This window comes from Arvicanthis niloticus, chromosome 15, assembly GCF_011762505.2.
Source record: "Arvicanthis niloticus isolate mArvNil1 chromosome 15, mArvNil1.pat.X, whole genome shotgun sequence".
Taxonomy (NCBI): Eukaryota; Metazoa; Chordata; class Mammalia; order Rodentia; family Muridae; genus Arvicanthis; species Arvicanthis niloticus.
In genome coordinates, this window is record NC_047672.1 from 43,771,228 (window position 1) to 43,796,139 (window position 24,912).

The window sequence follows — 24,912 nt, forward strand, 5'->3', positions numbered from 1 at the left end:
TGAGTTGGGTTTCTGGCACAATGCAGATCAGCAGTGGGGTTTTCAGTTCCTATGCTGCTGCTCCTGTATGCATGAGGAGCCAGCCCTTCAGGATGCCCTCAAGCCACACTTCAGCAGCCACTGCCAAAGCCTCTGCTGATCAGCACCCACAGTGTACAGCCCTCTGTCCATGCCTCCAAAGCCCCTGGTTCCAGTTACACACACCAGGTGTGCGGGGAAGGAGAATGTGGAAATTCATGCTGGTAATTCCCACTGACCTCAGAAGAGGTACATATGAGTATCATTCTTCAGCTGTAGGCTCCATAGCCTACACTGATCACCTGCCTTTCTGCCCATGATGTATCCAGATCTTGGTATCACCTCTGCAGTCCTTTCCCTAGCTCTTCATACAAGAAGATGGGAAGAGAGCAGAGTTTTAGGCAGTTCCCAGTAACCCAAGCTAGAATCTCATCTTTAGGTTCTTCAGCCTTGAGACACACAGATAGCATTGACCTTGCATCCCATTGCCAATAGTGAAGGTGGAGTTCAACCCTTGGTCTGTCCAGCTAACTGTTCTTACAGTGAGGACAGGCATGAGAAGGATGGACAGACTTTCCTGATAGTTCCCACTGACCTCACAAAGTCTCATCACAGCTGAGTACAGGTCATGGCTTCTTCCTCCTTCTGTAGCTCCTGCTTCCCTGTAGAGCTATCACCTACCATAATAAATTTGTTTTCAGCTGTTGTCTTGGTGAGATAAAAACTATGGTTTATTATCTTGTTTTTCTCCAAGTCTCACTGATGGGACTTTGCATCCATCATCTTACTAGGGAAGTACTCAAGCCCAGATTCTTGCTTCTTAAAATTCTCACTGCTTTAGCAACACCAAACTTCAAGTTTTGTGGGCTGTACCATGAGAAGGCTGACCAATACTGCTATCTACCAATGCCACCCAGAAATTAGGAAGGGCCACAAAGAAAAACTTTGGAAGAGAATATAGTATTCAATTCAACACCAGGGCCTTTGCTTTCCATTATCTTGGAGCCTTAGTTTTGCTTCTCTGCCTCCACATGGATCAGGTAGATTTCTTATGAATATAAGAGGGAAGTATGTGTGTGTGTGTGTGTGTGTGTGTGTGTGTGTGTTTCAGAAATCCTAGTTTCTGACAGCTTTCTATCCCTGAAGTTCAGCTCTCTAAGTTAATATTTTCTTTTGCCTAGAACATTAGTCACATCTATCTGAAGTATAGTTATGAGTCTCACACACATACAGGTTTGAAGATGTGGCAACTCTATAATAGTTTAGTTCTATAAGAGTCTATATAGTTAATGACAAACAGAGATGGAGAAATATCATGTGCCACCAGAATCTCATCTCACACTGGAAGCCAGTGTATACATATGGCCAGGCTCAAGGTTTGTAATAGTCTCCATGAAACTTAACATGATTCTCACAAAAATACCCTGATCATCTTCAGGTACTTTCTCCAGTTAACCAGAGGACCTCTCACAGTGCCCCCTACTGAAAGATTCCACACCATCTTCCCTGGAGATGGAGACCAGCTTGCAACACTTGAATGTGTTTTAGTGAACACTCAAACTACATCTAGATTACAACAGCCTTCCAACATATTGTAGCACTCCCCCCCACCCCTTCCAGTGTTGATCCAAAACTACTCTATTCCTGGCTGTAGATGTCCGGTTCCTAGCACTTTTTCATTGCCTAAATCATGCTTGTTTCAGTAGTCTTCTGGATACACATGTAAATACATATTTTAAAAGTAAGTAATACTTAAATGTCCATAAAATATGTACCTGAAGGTAAACCATCCATCCAATTTTGTAATATAAAGTAATAGATACATCATTGGGAATGAATATTCACATAAAGTTGAGTTTTGTTGCCCTCTAGGGGAGGTTTTGTTGAAATGAAGTAGCCTGCAAGTCAGACTTTTGTCAAGTTTCAGAAAAATGATACAGTGCACACAGGCTAGCTCTGAAGCTAGGCTAGCTTACTTTACTATTATACCATGACTCTGAAGTTGGCTGACCTCTAGGCCTGTATCAGAACACTGAATTCTAATTTCCCTCATAGAACAGCTCTTCCATTTATGTATCATCTGTGGCAATTTTTGTACTGTAATAACAGTTGAATACTACAACCATGGCACAAGTATATGTGCTCACAAAGATTAAAGGATTTATTCTCTTATCTTCCATGAGAAAAAAGTAGTTACCTCTGACCTAAGCCAGTAAATTTTGTTGCTTCAGGTAAAGCAATTAGCCATTTGTTTTGTTTTCAGTTATGAAGGTGTTAACAATATTATAATGCGAAGATTATATTAGGTTTACACTTGGTAAATCCAAAAAATCAGGTCAGAAACCATTAGAAATAATAGAAATAAAATGATACCATTTTCTAATGCTTAATGTGCAAAATTCAGGTGATTTCCTGTTTACAAACTGACTGTCTTGAAAGTACCGTGGTATCATAGATCCCACTCTTCAGAGCAAATGTAAATCTCTAGAGATGGGTGTAAAAGAAAAATGAAGGGCCGAAATAAAGGCAATCTTAAGTTGTATTGCATAAGACTTAATAAATTGACTCATTTCTTTGCTAAGGTGAAAGCATAAGGGATTTTATATAATTTTGTAAAATTAAATAATCTATTCAAAGGACCAAGGGAATTGTGTCAACCTTTCGAAAAATTATAAAATTTCTAGAAGAAAATCTGACTAATGCCAATACCTTGGGCAAATATAGCTTTATGACCTCAACATACTAAGGTAAGGATATGCCTTGACCTTCCACAGCAAATTTAAATATCAAATAATTAAAATATTTTAGTATTCTATTTAAAACAGTAAATAAAAAATAAAAAATTAGAGTTCTGTTTAAAACAAGGAGTGTTTCTGGCCTGAAAAAAGCATATCTCTGAGGAACGATGGAAGCCTGGCAGTGCCTAAAATCTGCATTACTGTCATACAAGGACAGGGCATCTGACTTGAGTCTTCTGTGTTTTACTGGATCATGCCAATAGGCCAGAAAATAGGGTATGTGGACATTAAAATCCAGAGAAGAGTATCATTCCAGGATTAAACATGGACAGCAACTCCAAGAAAAGGGGAAACTAGGAGACCGTGAAAAGAGCCTTATCGCTCTGAGGAATGAGAGAGGGATGTGCTGCTGCACAAGAGCAGACAGGCACAGCATATTACAGCGGCTGCATAGCCAGGGCACGTGGAGCAGCATAGTAAGTGAGCCACTGCCAAGAGTAGCTAAGTGGATTAGAGGGTAGATGTGAAGAGATTGTCTAGAATATAACATAACAGGTAACAGAAAGGGAATCTGTAAAGAAAATACACAAGCCATGAAGAACACTGTCAGAAGTTCTACTGTCTGTCTAATAAGCTTGCAGAAAGCTGAGGTTTGAACTCAGGAAAGACCAGTGTTGTATCTAAAGAAGCAGTTTCAGGAAAAAAATACAAGATAGATGTGCTGCCCTTGAAGCACTAATGGCAGGAATAGGTTTATACATTACAGAATAGTAAAGGATTCTTCACTTCCATGAGAAAATGTCTGTGCCGTACATATTTCTAAGTGTGATGGCTAATATTGATTGTCAACATGACAGGATCTAAACTGGCCTGCAAGACAAATCATTGGCAGGTTTGTGAGGGGGTTTCTATCTCAGATGAGCTGAGACATGAGAATATACCCAACTAGGTGACACAGTTCCATATCTGGAAATCCCAGAACCGAGTAAAAAGGAAAGAGAGAACCAAGCATTAGCAGTCTTCTTTGCTGTTCTGAGGATGTGATGTGACCAGATGCCTCAAGGGCCAATCGCCATGCCTTCACCTCCGTGAAGGGCACCCTCGAGCTGTGAGCCAGAATAAACCCTTCCCACCTTAAATTTTCTGTCAAGAAAAGCAAACTAAACAAGTAACATATACGTTTTAATTAAGAATTAAAATACATAGGTATATCACAGCTTCAAAATATCTTAAAGAAATTTAGAGCTTATTAAGGAAATTTCATATCAAAACACTTCTTATGCAAAAGTGATTATCATCATTTGACAGTTTGACAACTGTATATGGAAGAAGACAAATGGTCTGAGTATTCCATTTTGAATTTGAAATTATGTATCTAGTCTTTCATCATCTAAGAGTGAAGATAAAATACTTTGACATATATATGTGGGAACTCAAAACTGTTTTCCTCATTAGGGACACTACTGACAATAAAGTGAGATCCTCGCAGGGCACATTGTCTGGTCCAGGTCCTCATCCATTTAATTCAAACTAATTCCCTCCAGTAACTATACTGACCACTAGAGGGAGCCAGTAGACCTACTGCATAATACACTTGATGTTCATATTCTGCATGGATTTCTGCATTAAAACTATTTCAACAATGAAACGATGCCTAGAGACAAAATAGAAGATAATTCTTTCCCAAATCTGGGTAAAGAATTGACAGAATTTTCATGGTACACAAAATTGCTAAGGGAAAATAGCAAAAACTGTGTTTAAGATCATGATTACAAAAGATCTGAGTGTAACATAGAAAATAATGCCTCCTGGAACTTAAAAACATAACATTTGAGTTCAAAATCTAGATAAGAAAAAGAGACGAGGGTCGGTGATTTTGCTAAAATCATTGGTGTGAAGAAGTCACATTCAGGATATATCTCTGGCTAATAAGCCTTATATAGAGAGATCATGTTTCTTGATAACATAAGTAATGTGAATAGAAACACTAACTTCAAGTCAAAATGTGGGATTCTTAGATCATTCCATATGTTATTCATCTCTGAAGTTGTTCATACATAAGTCAGATAATGTGGGTGACTCTAAACCACTGGGCCTAGAATGTCAGATCTCCCTTAAGACAGATTATATTTACATTCCACTCATATACAGCAAATAGAATTATTGTAGTCTCCTTTGAATGGCCCCAGAAACTAAATTCCAGGAGTAGATGGATTGAATCTCTAACATGAGGAAGTGATAAGTTATAGAGAAACCACTAATATCTCCCAGAAAATACTCAAGAAGTATTTGGCAAATGAATGGTTTGATCTTTTTCTGGATTAGAGTATGTTCTCACTCAAAATAAAATGCTGTCCTAAACTAAAATAGGATGATAATAGACTAGATTAAGGCATGAGGAGATCCAGTGAGATGGGGCCTTATCTGTGTCTTTCATTTCTGGAGTCCCACCGTAAGCAAAATGGGCTCTCTGATTAAATTCTAGAGCAAGGTGTAAATTTATTACCCATTTTAGAAAGTAGGGATTACTTAAATACATTTGTGCATTTCTTCACAATAAAGTATGGTGTAAGTAATTTGTGCTTATTTGCTACAGGTTAAAGTTGTTAATTTAAAAATATTCTACATATAGTATATTTCAATCTTATTCTTTTCTCCTCCTCTAACTCCTCCAAGATCCTCCCCATCCAACTTCGTTTTATTTTCTAGCTCAAGCAACCTACCTCTCTCCCCCTCTTCCCTCCCTCTCCCTTCCCTTCTCCCTCTCCCTTTCCCTTCTTCTCTCCTTCTCCTCTCTTTTTTCTCTCTTTCCTCCCTCTATCCCTCCCTCTTCCTGCTCCAGAACAAAACCAAAGGTCAAAATAAGCGTAGCCACTGAGACAAAATATCAAAACAGAAAGTACACACAAACCATAGAGTTGAATTTGTGTTGGCTATCTGAGCATGGGGTCTGGAGTATGGTTGATAGACCTGAGATACTCAATTATGTTTTTAAAAATTGCTTACTACATTAAAAGCTCTTGTTGCCTTCTCTTTTCTCTTAAAACATTGTTGACAATATTGTGTACATATCCCCATAAAATTGAATGGCTGCTAGTGGTAACGTGAACACATGTGTTTGTCCCCTCTTCTTCTGCAGGCGACTTATGACTCCAATCATGTATGCTGCCCGAGACGGTCATACTCAGGTTGTTGCTCTGCTTGTTGCTCATGGAGCAGAAGTTAATGCCCAGGATGAGAATGGTTATACTGTGAGAAATGCTTTTCAGTGCTGACTTCTATTTCTGAGACATTGAGACTTTACTATCAAGAACCTACACAAATGCCTAGTGTGGTTTGGTTGATGTTTACTGTCAAAGAGTTAAGAAAAGTTGTAGAGGGCTTGGGCTGGGTGAGAACACTGTGATGGGCAGAGCTTACAGAGGAAGGGACTCTTTGACCCTTGATAAGAAGCTATAATGCACAACAAAACCAGGCCTCAGGAAAATGCACACATTCTTTCATAGAAAACATCTGTAGTGGCAGATAAGTTCTTTATTCCATGACATTACTTAACTGCATAAAACAGTGCTTGGTTCAGTAAAATCCGTAAGTACAGCTGGACGAATGTTTACATTATATTGTGCAATGAGGCGAGTGCGTCACTAATTAGCTAGTCTCTCCTCTTTACTGTGCCATAAATACCGGTGAAAAGAGCTCTTATCTGTCTCACACGGAGCCCTTTTTAAACAGTCTTCTTTCCCACACTTACAGGCCTTAACATGGGCAGCACGGCAGGGCCATAAAAATGTAATTCTGAAGTTGCTTGAACTTGGAGCTAATAAGATGCTACAGACAAAAGATGGCAGGACACCAAGCGAGATTGCAAAAAGAAACAAACATCTTGAGGTATTCACCTGTGACCTTTCTGTGTCATCATTTTATCATGTAAATTTTTATGTTATTTGTCGCAGTTCATAAGTATAACAATAGCTTTTGAGCAATTATTAATTACTTGAGTTTTTTATTCTCCAAGCAGGTAATTTAACTTTCTTTGTTAGAATATTCATCTTTTAAATAAAAGCACTGATATCACAGTCATTTAAATGATTGAAAAGATAGTAAAGCCTTATTCTGTCCCTAGACTTGATACCGGAATAGGCTGCTTTGAGATGCACACTTGCGGTCTGTACAACAATGCATACTCGTGCTGCCTACTGCTACAGAAAGGATTGCCTTACTACTTACAGATGATTGTCTAAATACTTTATCTCATCTTGAAAATATTAATCACTAGCCTTGATTTTTGAATTTCTGATTTGGCGTACTTTTATTATTATTTTAGGTTAAGGACGCATTTACTTGATTTTACAAAAGGTTTTTTCAGGATAAAGAGTTATAAATCTCTGAACCACTCACCTTGTTAGAATTTTCCTTCTAGATATAAAAAATAATATGTTCACTTTCTTTTCAGTGTAAGGGATAATAATAACTATATTTGAATGTCTGGGAACTCTTTTCAGATCTTCAACTTTCTTTCTCTGACTCTAAATCCATTGGAAGGAAAACTTCAGCAGCTAACCAAAGAAGAGACCATTTGTAAACTGTTGGCCACAGATTCTGATAAAGAAAAAGATCACATATTTAGGTAATATGTTTGAGCTTAACAGAATGCATATAAAATGCATGTTTTATTACTTATAGTACGTTTGGCAAGTTATATAAGAAATGTGGTATTTTAAACTTTAATATGCATTTTAAAATGCCATTTAGAAATGTCTGGATTTTAGATGCCTTGTTTTCAGAGTTTAGAAGAGTTTTATTTAGTTATTTACTTAAGTAACTCTGACTTTAATATACATTTTTAGTAAAATATCAAATTTTACTTTAAAGAGACTCAAGATTGTATTTGTATTCAAACTTCTTTGTGTTAGAACTTATTTTTCTAGTTATTTTTAATCATCTCTCTGGTTTTATAAACTCAAAATTTGAAAGAACAAATACCTGAACTCCGTTGTTCAACACATGGCTACAAACCAATCTCTAGTTACTGCATTTATAGTTACCATCTATTTTATGTTGATTGCATTGAAAGACATTTCTATTTGCATCATTTCATGACAAATACATACTGATAAATATTTAAATCTTAGGAAAGATGAGCTGGATATCACCACCCATGTTTTCCCTTTCTTTGCTTAAGAAACTTTGTTTTGGATTGGGAATGTAGTTCACTGCTTAGATTATGTGAAGCCCTGAGTTTAATTTGTCAGCTTTAGAAGGGAGGAGGAGAAAGAAAGAGGAAATAGGAGGAGGGACAGAGAAGGGGACAGAGAGAGAACCTAGCTTGTTCCTTTGGTGCAGCATTTAAATGTTCTGTGTAAACTTACAAATAATTCTGCCTGGATTTGTTGTTACTCATTTCCATGCCTGCACTGAATAGACATGCACATAAATCACTGTTCTGAAACTGATCTTGCTGTGATGTTTTAGTCCATATACAGCATTTGGAGATCTGGAAATATTTTTACATGGCCTTGGACTTGAACATATGACAGACTTATTAAAGGTGAGATTTCATATGAAGCAGAGTGAGTTTTATATATGCATGTGTTTATATTTAGCATAACATGTTATATTTGAATGTAATTAAACTTTATTCACAAGCATACCATTTATTTCTCCTTCATTTTTAGACTACCCTATTTTAAATTTATAATAAGCACTTCAAAATTTTATTAACCTAGAAATTTATAGGAAGCAGGATCTGTCTGGATTTCACAACTGCTATCTTTGAAATCTGTACACATTTAAGCCCTATGTTTACAGTTGTTGCTTTTTGTGTGTTGAATACTAGAAGCATGACTTTGAACCAGACAATCCTGTATCAGATATTTGATCTTACTATTAACTAAAATATGATAGTTAAATATTTTTTCTCTAAGGACAAGTATATATTGTGCTGAAAATTAGATTAGATTATATCCTAAGAACTGTTATGTGTTTTAAGCATGCATTGTGGGGTTTGAGTAGATGGCAATTGTTACCAGATATATAAGGATGCTGAAGAAAAGGACTTGTTTAAGACAAATTTTCCTAAGAATATGAACATTGGTGCAGATATTTCAGAGTTAGATTCATTGTACAGTGCTGAAACTTCTATCTGAGAAGATCTTTGGTCAAAACTCATGTTACTGATAGTTTAGTCTGATGATGTCTGAAATTTAAATATTCATAAAATATAATTCTTGTCAAGAAGTTTCTAGAACATTCTCTTTTTTCTAAGCAGACATGGGTGCTAGCCATTTTCTTCGATTCTGGGAACCTAGATACTACATGCTTTTATGAGTATATACTCTCTAACTCGTAATGTAGTTTAAGCTACATACTCTCTGAACACCCGGAAGGTACTTGAGAAAGCAGTTCAGTGACAACTTCCTTCCTGCTTTGCTGTGAGTTGTTCACACTGAATGGTGGTGGGATTTTTGTCTTTTATGCAGGAAAGGGATATAACTTTAAGACACCTTCTGACTATGAAGAAAGACGAGCTTACAAAGGTTAGTATCACTTATAAAATGCCAGGTAGATTCCTTGATGTTTTTAAACTGGCGTATTCTTTTGTTTTCTACTTTTAAAACTCTATGGCTTTCTAGACTGATCTTTTGTGGGTTCTTGATTAGAAACAACAGTGAATTACTAGGTGTATATTGTACCTCCATATGAAGTTGTAGGTTCTTGGTTAGAAACAACTGTGAGTGCTAGGTTTATATTGCACCTCAGTATTAAGTTGCTTAAAACACACTTAACAGACTTAGAGCATGGGGCTTCCTAGTATTATTCTTATATCTTAACTAGAACTGCTGCTCATTTGTAGATGGGAAGTGGATTTGTGAAACAGGCTACTTTGAAGTAAAAGGTGACTTTTAATGTGGGTATAGACATTGTCTCCTAATTAGCATTGATTGTGTTGTCACAATCATCATTGATAGTTTAAAGATAGGTGTGGGAAGTTTTAGAGCAACTTTTAAAATAAGGAGGACATTTTAAAGTAATGATTTTGCTATCTGAATGAGATACCTGAAATCCACACTATAACTAAAAACCAAAGTAATATACTACTTAACTAAATCCTGGAAAGAAATTTAACACTGAAGGTAAAATATAGGTTTAAAAAAAGTTAATTCTCACTTATCATTAATATCACCCTAAACAATATTTTGGAGGAAAGACTGTATGATTTAGAATGATAATATTTTAAATTATAATTAATAATAGAACTTTGAGGTAATCACATTTATCATTTTATGTTGTGGAAAATTACTATATTTATTTATAAACCTACCATTTAATGATATAACTTTGTTGAGGTACAAGCAAATAATATATTTAAGTACATTATTTTCCAATATTAGTCTATTTTGCAAGATACAGATTTATCTATGAAATTACCCATATATAACTATCTTACTGGACCTTTAAATTATTTCTCCTTAGAATGGAATTACAAGTAAAGACCAACAGAAAATTTTGGCTGCTCTTAAGGAACTAGAAGTAGAAGAGATAAATTTTGGGAAATTACCTGAAGTGGCAAAATTGGAAATCAGGTAAAATTGTCAGTTTACATTAATATTATTTATAACCAATTATTCTTTTTTAGTTTAGTGCCTGAGTATTTGACTTAATGCTACTGTTTTTCCCAAGAAAATGAGTTTTAGATATACAGTTTTAGATATACTCTGAACCAGGTGCATTTTATAAAGTTAATGTTTATTAAATTATTTTACAAAAAAGCAAAACAGTCTATCTCGTTAACTTGCCTAGAAACAATTTGTACTTTTTTCCTTGCATCTTGCTAAATAGCTTCATGTAAATGATATGACATTTTTTTCTAGCATAGTTCTCAGTCATTTTAAATCATGTTAGATGTCAAACTGATAAGTATGGAACTGGAATCATGCTCCAATTGGTAAAGGGCTTTCCATGCAAACATGAGGCCCTGAATTCAGTCCCTAAACTAGTCATCTGCCCCAGACAAGCCAGGCATGTAATCCCAGTGCTGGGGATGCAGAGGCAGGCAGAGACTTGGAGCTCTCTGGAATAGCCTATTCAGTGAGTCCCAAGCCAGCAAGATACTCTGCCTTAAAAGAACAAGATGAACAATACCTGAGGAACAATATCTGATGTTGCCCTCTGGTTTCCATATAAGGTACATATACACATACATACACACACAGACACACAAATGAAAAGGAGAAAAGAAAATATGCTAATATTTTCACAACAGCCACAAAGAAAGCATTTCTCTTAGGTTCGTCGTCATTTCAGCCTCACTATGTAAGAATTGCATCTAAGTTTACAAGAGCCATTACTGAGTTTTTCTTTGTGCTTTATCTAGTTTGGGTGTTGGGGTGACAGCATTACAAAATGATTAGGGAATTACTATTCTCATCTCTTTTCTGGACAAGGTTGTAGAGACTAGTGTTGATTTTCTTTAAACATTTATTCAGATTTCTTCACTGAAACAATTTGACCTAGAATTACCTTAGGGTATGTTCTTCATCACAGTTGTGTCTTCTTCAGTAGTTACAGAACTATTGAAGCTGTAGCCATTTATTTTGCCTTCATTTTTGTCATTTGTGGTTTTCAAAGACTTGTTCCATTCCTAAGTGGTTGAATTCACAAGCATTCAGAGTTGGTGCTGCCCCTGTTATTCTTTTGATATGTGTGTACTCTATTATAATGTCTCTTTTCATTACCAATATTGATGCCCCCCATTTTTATCTCTATTAGTCTTGCTAGAGGTTTACATTTTGAGATAGACATTCCTTTTAGCTTGTTTGTTTCTTTGTAGGGCTAGGGTTTGTGCATGGCATGTGAGTATGTGGGAGCAGAGGACATCTTATGGGAATCAGCCTTCTCTGTCACCATGGAGGTCCTAGAGTTTGAACTTAGGTCATCAGGCTTGGTGGCCTGTGCTTTACCCACTGAGCCATCTCATTAGCCTCTAGGACCTTCTTTTTGGTTCATTACTGTTTTTAATTTTATTAACTTCTGTTATCCTTATTGTTTCCTTCCTTTTGACTTGCTTTGAATTTACTTTTACATGTTAATGAGGTACAGGTCTAGTATTTCTCCCTCACACTCTCCTTTCGTTTTGTGACAGGATCTTGTGTAACCTAGTCTAGCCTCTGACCTTCAGCCTTCCTGCCTTAGCTTCCCAAGTGGAGGACTATAGGTTCAAGCAATCTTTTGTTATTTAAGCACATGACCATTTGCATTTCCCTCTCACCATGGATGTAATTGAATGTCACAAAAAATTAACTACATTGAGTTGTCATTTTCACAGACTTTTATATGTATTGTTTTTTCATCAAGGCTTCCTGTTTATTCACATATTGTCTAAATGATATGCCTATCATTTGATTTATATGTATTTAGAAACTTCCCTATTGATTTTTAGTTTGGCTCATCATAGTAACTGAGTGATAGCTACAAAGAATAGATAGAATTTAAATATAGACTAGAAAACCTGAAAGGCTTTTGCCTTTTAAATTATATGATCAACTACTGAGTTCATTTTGTAAATAATCTTGTATTTCAATATTGCCTATATTTAAGTATAAACACATAAATTTTTGAAATCCTAAATAAAACATAATTGTTTTTCTCCCAACAGCTTGGTAATTTTGAACACCTTTTCCATCAAATAACCATCTCATGAGGCTTTCTGTGCCATAAGAATACTTGCAAATGCCACGCTGGCATCACTTACGTAGCCTTCTAAGTTTCACAGTATAGCTGTGACTCAAACAATTTTCTGTATAGTTTTAGAAATTCTTTCCAAGAAACTATTTGTATGATCCTGATTTCTCAAAACACTATTAAATAGTCCACATTATAAATACTCTTCCCATTGCCTGACCTCCATATAACAGGAAGGACTTAAGGATTTGGTGTAATCATTTTTAGGCAATACCATCACTCCTGAATATTTAAATGCATGATGGAGGATCTTAGTGGAGATGTTTTTAAATCTGCAACATTTCTGTTGATTCATCATTAATTTTATAAAGCAATATTCTAGGTTCTAGGTAACTAACTTGTAGATTGGAATCACCATTGTTAGTTATTTTTATGATAGTGGAATTGCCTATATGAATGTATTTGTAGGCTTTAATAAACCTAGGGAGTGTAGAATCACAAATGGCTCACTTATTAAAACTGTTGAATCTTTTTAAAAAATAAAAATGTCAAGCACCTATTCCAGGAATTTGACCTTGTTATTAAATCACGGACTGTGTTTATATGATTGTAAAGACAAGGTTTTGCTTCCCATTTGTTCAAAGTCATCATTTAGAGAAGAAATTAGTCATTAAGTCATAAGAAAACTAACAGCAGAAAAAGTTGAATTGATTGATTATAATCTCCTGATAATTTTATTTCAACAATTAATCCTGTGATTTATTTTAAGATACTTCTTGTGTGTGTGTCAAATTTCTAAAATAATCTAATACAAGGAGTCACATATATTGTTCACTTACTTTTTTATGCCTTGGCATGTTTGTAGCATTTCAAATTTAAATGTAAACAGTAGTTTGGACAAATTAGTTAGCAGTCAGCAGTTTCTCCTCAGGTGTTCTCTTTGAGCTCTGAGCTACCTAGAACTCACTGGGATATGTCAAAGTGTCTCCAAACTAAGTTCATCAAGAAACTACTACATCTCAAAAATCTATATAGATCTAATGTTTTATGTAAAATTTATTCTTTTCTGTTATTGCTAAACATTTTTAAATTGAGATTTCTAAATAACAGCAGAGAAACGGTTGGCTTAGATTGCATAAACATGGTTTTTTTATTACTAACATTATTTTGAAACTTAATGTCATGAAAAAAATATTTACAATATGTTAAAGGCACAGGATATAATATTAAATATAATATTAGTTGTAGAAATACTGGAAGAAACTATAAGAAAATATCCTGGCAGAAAATAGTGCCACTTATTATCTTTAGGTGGTTTGTTTGTTTATTTTCAGATATTCCTCAAGTATATAGTGCTTCTGTTTATAATCTATTAATCATAGACTAAATTTTATATTAATACTAGACTTCAAAATTTTAAGATATGGCATATCCTGCTTATAAATGTTAAACATCAGCCACGGTGAAGTGGCATTGTGATCATTCTTATCGTGGAGGAGCTGCACTGGCTTTTCCTGTTGTTCTGAGAGCAGACTAGAGGAACTGCTCTAGACTAGGGCATGCTCCTCCATAGCAAGAGAGGAGAAATGACGCTGCCACCCAGCAGAGACAGTCAGAGGCTCCATAGATTCAGAATAGGAAGTTTGCTGTGAGAGCATGTCTCTAGGGATGTCAGAAGATAAACCCATAAAGTCTCACAGACAAGGCTGCCCCTAAGCATAAGCTAAGTAAGGATGACACCAATACACATGTTAATGTGGATGGGGAAGGTTCTTGAGGTCTCAACCTGCCAAAAGAACTACAGGCAACGATGAATGCTGAGAGGAAGAGAAATAGCCTTCCTAATTTGTTATTCAGAACGAAATGGTCACCCTTAAAAACATATAATCAAGTAACACACAGACCGAGCAGGTTGTATAGAAGTAGAAATATATATAGTAGAAATATATATATATATATATATATATATATATATATGCCTGTGTATATACATAACAATACTTAATGAAGAAAACGGACATAAATTTGAGAGAAAGCAAGGAAGGGTATATGAAAGGGTCTAGAGGGGGAAAGGGAGAATTGTGTAATTACATTATATTCTTCAAAAAAGTTGCACAGTCTTATGTGCCAAAGTAGGTCAATTTATGTGTCACTGGGGAATAAAATAGTCTCTGAAAAGATGAACATAGTTCACACACACATGCATTTGATCAAATAATTCATTTTTTCCATACCTTTGTCATGTCACATCTGCTTCTTTAGAATTTTTTAAATGCAAACAAATTGCTAGGGCTACGTGCAAAGTTCTATAGGTTGTATATTGGACTGCAGTGATAGGAGATACCATACGTATACTGTGTGACATGAATGGTACTCACTAAAGCTGTGATTTATATAACTTATCTATTGCTATTCAGTGGCTCTAAAAATTATATGTCAAAATAAAGGCTTATGTTTTCTTCTCATTTAGTTACATTAATGATGTTTAATATCTTAGTTACTTTAATATTGTTATGGTAAGACACTGTGGTAGTTTAAATAGAAATGTCCCCCATAGGATCACGTATATGAATGCTTAGTCACCAGGGAGTAGAACTGTTTGAAAGGATTGGAGTGGGCTTTGAGGTTTTTAAAGCCCACACCAGGCCCATTGTCTCTCCCTTTGCCTATGGATCAGGATGTAGAACTTTCCAATTCCTTCTCCAGAACCATGTCTGCCTCTGTGCCACCTTGCTCCTTACCATAATAATGGACCAACCTCTGAAACTATGTAAGTGCCCAAATTAAATGCTTTCTTCAATAAGAGTTATCTTGATCATGGTGTTTCTTCACAGTAATAGGACAGTGACTAAGATAGATACCATGACCACAGCAACTTATAAAAGAAAGCATTTAATTTGGGCTTACAGTTTCAGACAGAGTCCCTGAGAACAGGACAAAGACAGGAAGGTAGCAATGCCTGAGAGCTTACATCTTCATCCTTGAGTAGGAATGGCACTAGTCTTTTTAAACCTCAAAGCCTGTCTCCAGCAATACTCCTCCAACAAGGTCACATCCCTTTAGTCTTCCAAGATACCATACAGGTCTTTGGAGGACATTCTCATGCAAACTACCACATTTAATAAGACTAACTTTGCAAGTGCTACTCTCTTCTTATTTTCCTAAGTTTCTTACTGTCTTCAGAATAAGTGCTGATAAGTTTATGTTAGATAACCTGTCTATAGTTTTATACCTGTTACCATTTGATATTATAGATAATAATTCTAATGGATACTAATTTCCTTGAACTTGTTATGCTAAATATATATGGCACTGATGAATCACCTGTTGAGTACTTATTGATAGTAAACAAAATTCAAGTATCAGAAGAGCACTAAACTCTAAGTTATATGTGTACTGTGTGCAGATATTACATAGACAAAAATCAACACAAATAATCACTCTTGTTGATCTCTGTATTCTCCTCTTTTTTTTCTAGAGTAAAAATGAGGTAAAACTCAAGACATATAATGAAGAAAAAATATGTATTTTGATAACGCTTTTATAAATACTGTTTTTATTGGTAAATAAAGCAGTAAGACCTTAAACAATATGTATTTTCTCTTTGGTTTTTAAAAGAACTAAAAAGATGGGGTGAACCAAGCCCCTAATCCCTGTGCTTGGGAGGTAGGCCCAGGAAAGTCAGGAGTTTCCACATCTCCTCAGCTACACAGTGAGTTCCAGGCCATGCCAGTCTACATGAGACCAAACACAAAAAGGAAAGGAAGGAACCATGAGGTCGGAGCCTGGATAGATAGAGTTCAAGCTCTGTATTGTGTTTTTCAGCCCAATAGCCAACAAGCTTCCTTTAAATAAATATGCTGTATAAGTACTAGTAAGGTGCTGTAGAGAATTGTTCATTCTTAGTTTCATTGGGAGCCAGCACTGTTTTCTTATGTGTGTGTTTTGGTTTGGTTTGGGTTTGGGTTGGTTTTTTGAGACAGGTTTTCTCTGTATAGCCTGCTTTCCTGGAAATCAATCTGTAGACTAGACTGGTCTCAAACTTAAGAGATCCACCTGCCTCTGCTTCCCAAGCTCTGGGATTAAAAGCATGTGCCTCCACAGCACGATTTTTAATAGAATTTTATCCTAATGTGTAAAACTGTATAGGATTTACCCAAAGATCTTATATAATAATGTTGTTTGGAGTTAAAAGTAGTATTTTGTCCCATAGTTGAGGATTTTTTTTTACATTTTTTATTTTAGTAGATACTGTTAATATACTATATAGTTATTTAGTTTTCCCATTTTTCTAGACTGTGGCATTCTGTGCATTCTATCCATTCTAATTTGTCTTTTCTTTCTCTGAATTACTTATTTAACATGATGGTTATTTGTTCTGTTGGATTTCTTGAGTGTCAGTGTAATTTCCACTGTAAGCTGGCCTCTGTTAGTCATGAAAGCCATCTTAGTCCTTGTATCTTCTGTCTGCCTGAGTCATGGATCTTGAAGGTACTTAGCCATCTTTCCTGGAATTTTTCCATTCATGTCCATCCTCAAGAGTGGTCCTCTCTTGTTTCCTTCTGCTTGCCTGGCTACTTTCTTTCCCCAAATGCTGAGTTTACTGCTCTCAGTTCTCTTGTTTTAATTCATCCTATTCTCTCTGATCTTCAGGATCATAGTTTTGATACTGTGGCTACCTTGGTTTGTGCTCACATTCATGTCAGAAGGAAAACTAATCTATGAGCCACCATATGGTTACTGGGAGTTGAACTCAGAACTAATCTAGTTAGACACTAGTGGATATAAAATAAAATTTTTCTTATTGATGTTCCCTCACTGTCTCTGAATTGTATCAAGTCTCTTGCATGCACAGATAATCAGGATAAATGTGATAATAAGATTTACACTTTCTTCTTTTTAATATCATTCAGTTTTTCTTTTTTTTTTTAAAGCTTGATTTTATTTATATGAGTACACTGTAGCTGTCTTCAGACACACAAGAATGGCATCAGATCCTATTTACAGATGGTTATGAGCCACCATATTATTAGTGGGAATTGAACTCAGGACTTCTAGAAGAACAGTCAGTGCTCTTCTCCACTGAGCCATCAGTGTCTGTCACCTCAGACACTGATGAGAAATAAAACAAATAACTCATGTAAAAATAATCAATTCATTATCCTCCATGATTGATACTCTAATATTGGTTCTTTAGTCTTCCTTTTTGTGTGTATATCTCCAGATATTATCTATGTGTCTGTATCTCATCTTGAAATTTGAGTTTCTTGGAACAAAGGCCTTAACTCAGTGGCAGACGTTGTCCAGCAAGTGCAAAGTCCAGGGTTCAATTTTCATACCACAAAATCTATGTAATAAATAGGAAGTAGTAAAGGAATCCAATGTTCTTGGGACTGAAGACTTGGTTTTCTCTTATACTTAATGCATATTTTAGTTCCAAATACATATTATATAGTAAGTAATTTTTAAAATCTCTTTAAATTTATAGGCATATTAATAGAATAACATAAATTACTTTTAACTGGTTCCTGTTGTTTCCTTTCTTTAGTGGTGATGAGTTCCTCAACTTTCTTTTGAAATTAAATAAACAGTGTGGCCATTTAATCACAGCTGTGCAGAACATCATCACTGAGTTGCCCGTAAACTCCCACAAGGTATTTAAGGAAGAGTTGTTCTGTGGGAACTGTGGTGTGGAGGAGCAGGTTACATAAGCTCACTAGGCAGTTCTGACCTCGTGAGTCCTGTCAGGGCTTCAGCATGAGCTCTGAAGAGGGACGTTGAAATAGTCTCTGCTACATGTAGTTGATCACAGAACCTTCAACCCTCAGCCTCAAGCAAAGGGAGGATAAGGCAAGCCAAAATGTAAACTGATCTCTCTATTGACCTTATTGTTTGTTGTTAATGATGATTTAATTGATTAAAATAAAAACTGTTAGGAGACCCACGTGAAAGATGAAACAAAACAACATGTTGAATGTTGGTTAAAAATTGTATTGACATAGAGTTTTTCTTAAGCAAGGAAATTATAAATAGATTCTGACTTGTAAAAGCAGACCTTTTGAATTTTTGTTTTGCCTGTTTGTCTATACTAGAGACTCTATAATGAACATTTTTAAACAACTTTTTTTTCCTTGGTTAATATATAGTACTACTCTAAGAATCATGTCTGTTTTTAAATTTTTGGAAAATTATTCACCACAAATATTACTAATATTTCTATACATAAATATGTATTTAGAAAATTTGTATAGCAAGCTAATTCAACTATTTGTATAAAATTGCTGAGTTACTTTTGTTACCAAGATTTATTCTGAACAAAAAAGTCAATTATATAGAGAAACCCTGTCTCGGAAAAAAAAAAAAAAAAAAAGTCAATTATATAGAGAAACCCTGTCTCGGAAAAAAAAAGTCAGTTTTATAATTTAATCTTTTTGAGTGTCTGATAATCTTTGTGTGTATAAATTATGAAAGGCTAGTTCTACTTTTTTAATATAACTTTTGGAAATATCAACAGATAGTACTGGAGTGGGCTTCTCCCCGAAATTTTACTTCAGTTTGTGAAGAACTGGTTAGTAATGTTGAAGATTTGAATGAAGAGGTCTGCAGACTGAAGGAGTTGATTCAGAAGGTATATGTATACAGTTAATGTCAACATTCTTGCAAATGGGGGAAAACTTTGACAGCAAGATGTTGGAAAGTGAAGCAGTTTTAACAGAGACAGCCAGTAGGACACATGGAGGATTGGTAAAAGGACAGTTTCCCAAGGGAGAAGGGCACATGAGGAATTGTTGGGCATTGAAGAAGGATATGCTGAAGGGACGTGTGCTCCTCATCTTTCTCTTCAGCAACCCGATGACAGTCTTTGTAGAGTTCACTAAACATAGCCTCGTGGGAAACTGCTTATCCAGCCCCTTTCAAACAGTCTGGCCAGATGGCCATGGACCATAAAATAGTGATACCTTTGCTAAGAGTTTATTCCAAACCTGTATGTGCCATAAGTATCCTATACTAGGCCAACACTTTAATAATTGTGGTATGTTTATTTTCTATAATTCAAGGTGTATTCTATATTCTGTAATTCAGGTTGGAGCATAATTCAGGGGTAGAGTGTTTGCTTAGCACACACCAGACCCTTAGTTCAATCCTCAGCACTGAAAAAATAATGTGAACCCAATGGAAAATAATTGAAAACATTTATTCACTTGTTAAAGATAGAAATTACACTATTACTTATAACTTTATAAATGCAAAAAGGGCAAATGAAATGCTGACTGGCTCTGCTAATGAGGTAAGATTGGCAATGAAGTATTATTCCTATTGGCCAGACTCTATATCATGTTTTATAATTAACTGTTTGTAGAATGTGAACATTCTTTATTGTCTTTATATTCATATAGGAGCAGCATATGTCTGGATTTAAAGGCAGGTTGTTTTTTCACTTTTAAAAATGTCTATACCAACATGCAGGCTGTTGAAATAGCCTTTACTGAAGCTAGGATATAAAGTGAAAAGACGCTCTGAGTTTCCTTTAAAAAATCACCTCTGAGTCTCTGGTGATTTACTGAATAAATTCGTTGTCTGCAAAACTATTTTGACACATCTAATTTTTACAGTTTCAGCTTAAGATTCATTTAATATATTCACCAATATTTTATCAAAGAATTTAAGAGCAAACTTTATGTTCAAGGTAATTTGTTGTCTCCCTTAAAATATATTTAATCAAAGAAGCTTTTTAATCCTAGAACAAAGTTGTGAAGCAAATGCTGTATTAGTGGAAGGAGGATGCTTGAAACAGTGAAAGAAGTGGTGCATTTCAGTTTTAGAAATAAGTCAGCTCCTTCAGTGGAAGAGGTGCTGTAGGAGTTGTGTTCTGTGTGGTGCTCGTTCATTCACCAGATGCCTCCACAAGCTAGGCAGAGCCTGAGCTTGCTGACTGCACAGATAGTAGAGCCACATGCACCCTCGCTTCCCCCTTCACAGCTGCAACTGAAGGAAAGAGGATGTAATCTTACTCAGCATGATATTCTTCTTGAACATTCATGGAAAAGTAAAAGATGTGTACATAGAAACTTCATTGAAAGTATCACTTTAAGTGTAGGAAATTCCTAAAACCATATTTGTGGCAGGAGTGACTACTAATTTGGTTTTCCAAACTAAGCCCTGAATGTAGTGTGGCAGTGAGATGGAGTTAGAGAGAACCAAAGTATAGTGTGTCAGAAAAATAAAGAAGCATTGCTTTAACCTAAAACAGGATATGATTAGCTATCATAGCATTTCATTTAATAATATAGGCCTGTGAAAAGAACCGTCATCTTTTTTTTTTCTACATAGGTAGTATTTTTTTCTGTGACCCTTCTTGACCAAGAATTCAAAACTAGCCTGGAAGTATGTTGATTGGCCTATAACAATAGCAAGTATAGTTCTTTAGTCAGAAAAGTCTTATTTTTGAGCAAGTAAATACACTGATTTTTCTAAATTAGTCCTACATGGACAGTTTTAGTTATAATGAGATTTTACTCAGAAATCTGGAAGGCTTCCATTTTGGGGACTATATTGTCATACTTACTAAGTTTTTAATAGTTTAAAATTTACTAATAGGAACTTTGCAAAGAAATATACAAGGTATCCCAGATAAGCGTTGAGGTAACAAAGCAAGGCTAGGAGCGGTCAAGGCTAGCCTCTAACACCACATCATTCTCTTTCAAACCAACACACTGACAGCTCCTGTCAGAAAAGGTCAGTGTTTAATAAGGGAATGACTGTCTCAGGATTCAGTAAATGGAGCATCAGTGTCAAAAAAGAATCTGTTGCTGAATGAAGCCATTTGGAAGTTAAACCAGGATTACAGTCTTAATGAGATTAGCATCAGAGTCCATTTTTGTACTATAAATTTGAAATTAATTTTGCAGACTTTAAAATTAAATATTTACACTGTAGAATTTCAAAGGCAGTATTTCTACTATTGTTGAAAATATTTCTATCGTCACTCCAGCTCAGGATGTTTCTAGTAAATACCACTCTATGAATGTGTCCAGTTCTTTTTATCTTTTCAAGATCTTTTGCGCTCTGCTTACTCTCCCTCTCTTGACCCTTTGCAAGCAGCTACCTCTTCCTCCCCAACCCCTGCTGACACACACACTGCTGGGAGGCCTCTTCACAAAATGCATCTCTGTGGGAGTTCAGAAGCAGTCTAGGAAGTCAACTTTCATTGCTGAAAACTGCTTAGACATATTCCTGCAGTTCCAATGCACTGTCTTCTGATTTTTGCTAAACTTCTGTTGTAGACTTGCTATAAGAATGGCTCAGTCTTTTATAGTATACTAATTGAATATAATTCAAAAGGAAATAAACCGATTGTTAGACCTTATAGATAAACTAGAAACTTTAAGTTGAAATGAAAGGAACATTGTCTCATGACATTAAAAACACCATTTTTAAGTGTGATCATCTATAAAATTATTATTAACATATAAGTAATAATCATCTATGAAAGACTGATAAAGACATGCATGTTCACTTTAAATCTGTTGTGAGGTTTTTAGTTTCTCCCATCTAAAACTGGTGAATTACTATGAACTTTTTGTTTCAAAACAAATGTTTTCATTTCAATATGTTCTCTACTAACTCTTGTCTTCAATTGTAATAATTAGATGCAGAATGAACGGGAAAATGATCCAACTCATATCCCACTAGTAGAAGAGGTATCTCCATGGAAGACTCGAATTTTGAAGAGGTCAGCAGTTACAGTATGTGGATTCGGGCTGCTGCTTTTCATCTGCAAGCTAACTTTCCAGAGAAAATAATACTAATACTTATTTAAGTTATGCATGTACATCTTATTCAAAGTGTCCTAGCATTGCTTTTAATCATTTGTGGTACAACATAGCTTTATTTCCTTGCGTAAACTCCATAGGAAAAATTATGATAACATAAAGTACAGTTTTTCTTTAGAAAGTGACTTCAGTTTGAATTATATAGTTTTATTACATTTTTATGTTCATTTCAATCAAGAAATAAATTATGGCTAATTATTTCATTTAAACCTGACTAAATCACATGCAAAATAAATGTTTGCTATTCTTTACATTCAGAGAAAGTGTGCTCATTTGTCATAATGAAAAGCTTAGAGTATTTATGAGGAGTTCATAAGTTGATATTCCTTTTAGGCCTTACTTCCTTTCATTATTATATGATCTTTATACTATTATATATATATATATATATATATATATATAATTTTACTTTTTATTTACATGACTTTGCTAGGAAAATTACTAATTAGTAATTTTGAAAGTGTTAGAGAAAACAATAGTAAAATATGAAAATCTTTACTAGTAATTTGAAAAAGTATTTTAAATTCAGAATGCAAAAAAATAAGAAATATAAGGCATAAATATATTAGCATTTTATGTGCTTTTGCTGAATATTCTGTATATAATGTTTTAGAGATATTATGAAAGTAAATGGTATTTGGTATATAAGTACTTAACTCTAAGTAAATTTTATTTTTTGAACTGTAATACTGGTATTCAAATTTTAAAATTTAGATTAAATATCAGGCAGGTCCCACTTAGCAGGCAGCGTGGTATTCAAGTCCTGGTTGACTTGGTGCTGTACTGAAAACAGCAGATGTCTACAGTTAAGAGCCAACAGCAAAGAAAGGGAAGAAGTGCAGGGCGAGAGAGGAGCACAGGACTGACTATGAGTGGCAGCCCCTGCTTGTTCATCCCAGGCCGCAGGGCTCACCGCCATTCTTCAGAGGTGCTCATCCAGGTACCACTGAAGTAAGAACACAGTGAAGGCTGGCTAACACGTCAACAACTGTTACAGCAAAGCATGCTTTTTTGTGATATCTCCTACTTAAGCAAGTTCAAGAAAGTTCAAGAAATAGATAGAAACATGAAAGTTTTTTTTAAGCACACACTTGAAAAAGAAGTCATTTATTACATGTTATTTTAATTTTCCTTTTACAAAATAAACTTTATAAAAAGAAGATAGGCATTCTACATGATTAACCACTTGGTCTTTTACTTCAGTGCACTTGAAAAAGATGTTCTCTCTTATGGTTGCATAGGTGACTATTCTTCTTAACAAAATCAAGCTCAATACTCAGCTATCACATGTGAAAATTTTATATTGCTTGCTTTCCAAAAGGGTTTGTTGTAGAGTTCTTTACAATACTCAGAACTCTGCCCCAGTGGTCTCCAAATGTGAGGAAATGAATACTACTTATTCAGCTGCAGTTACGTCTTCTGAAAGCATTATTCCTGCATTGATGCTGCCTTACAGTTTGATTTTCAGATTATAGACTAAAAATAATTTGGGCATTCTGTATTTATAGAAATTATTCCTCTGGGTAAAGTATCAATAGAATAAATAAGGATTACCTTATGATGTAAAGTCAGTTGATATCTGGAGTGTAGTCCCTTCCCACTCTGATGAGTTGACTTTATTATGAGCTTGTGGGAATAGAAATAATTGGAATGGGTAGCTCAAGTGCCTCCTTCCAGCACAGAGATAGGTGCTGTCTTTGGAAGTTATTTTAATTAGCCTGAATCAGAAAGTATTCCTGTCTTTGGAACCATCATAGCCTCCTGCTGATATAAGTATCTGAAAAGGAAGTATACTGCCCCTCAGTCTGGGTTTCTACTGCTGTGATAAAACACCATGACCCAAAGCAACCGGAACAGTGTGTTTCCACTTACAACTCTCAGGTCACACTTTATCACTGAGAGAAGTCAGGGCAGGAACTCAAGGCAGGACTTGGAGACAGGAAGACTTGGAGAGTCAGTGGGAGCAGCCAGGACCAGCCAGGATGCCAGGAGAAGTTCTCTGCTGTGCTTCTCTTAACAAAGTGAAGATCAGTGAAGGTGAAGATTTGAGACCAATGAAGCACTGAAAGGTTAGCTATGCAAGCACACCATCATTGTCCATTGAGTACTTTTATACTTTCTCCAAACATCACGTGTCCTCCCACAGGTCTTGCCTCAACAAAACACCATGTGAGTGGGCCTTGCCACTGAGTCTGTAGCACCTATCCAGAAACTTCCACTTCAGGAAATTTAATTCAGGAAGGAAAAAAGTACTGGAATTAGATATACACTATATCTGACTATGTGAAATTCAGAGGCTTTAGAAGTGACTTAGGGAAGTTCAGAGAAACCAACTAGAAAACTCTTAGAATGCAGTGAACAGAACTGAGCTGACAGTTTGGTGGGATCCTATAAGGCCAGATTTGCCAATAGACATGTAGATAATAAAGGCTTCACTTACGAGGTTCCACAAAGCAATGAGACCTCTATTGTAGACTGACATTATATTAATTATGGCAATTTAAACATAGACTGGTTGAAGAACTTTCAAGGTCACAGTATACAGCCCGTGGTATAGCACCCTGCTTTTAGCTTAAATTTACTGGGAGAATTGTAAACAGAAAGCAGAGGAGGAAGAGTAGAGAAAGTTCTAAGTTAGCCAG

At 35.5% G+C, this 24,912-nt stretch overlaps 1 protein-coding gene across 1 annotated transcript in view; it reads left to right on the plus strand.

Moving 5' to 3' along the window:
* Nucleotides 1–22,521, plus strand: part of Asz1 (ankyrin repeat, SAM and basic leucine zipper domain containing 1) — a 44,931-nt gene extending 22,410 nt beyond the window's left edge. Inside the window, exons 5-13 of the mRNA XM_034519258.2 lie at nucleotides 5,896–6,007; nucleotides 6,510–6,644; nucleotides 7,259–7,383; nucleotides 8,229–8,304; nucleotides 9,236–9,292; nucleotides 10,230–10,339; nucleotides 17,986–18,091; nucleotides 18,952–19,065; nucleotides 22,088–22,521. Of these exons, the coding sequence (XP_034375149.1) occupies nucleotides 5,896–6,007; nucleotides 6,510–6,644; nucleotides 7,259–7,383; nucleotides 8,229–8,304; nucleotides 9,236–9,292; nucleotides 10,230–10,339; nucleotides 17,986–18,091; nucleotides 18,952–19,065; nucleotides 22,088–22,240 (988 nt within the window). The 3' untranslated portion in view covers nucleotides 22,241–22,521. The remainder of the gene's footprint in view (nucleotides 1–5,895; nucleotides 6,008–6,509; nucleotides 6,645–7,258; nucleotides 7,384–8,228; nucleotides 8,305–9,235; nucleotides 9,293–10,229; nucleotides 10,340–17,985; nucleotides 18,092–18,951; nucleotides 19,066–22,087) is intronic.
* The last annotated feature ends 2,391 nt before the right edge of the window (nucleotides 22,522–24,912 follow it).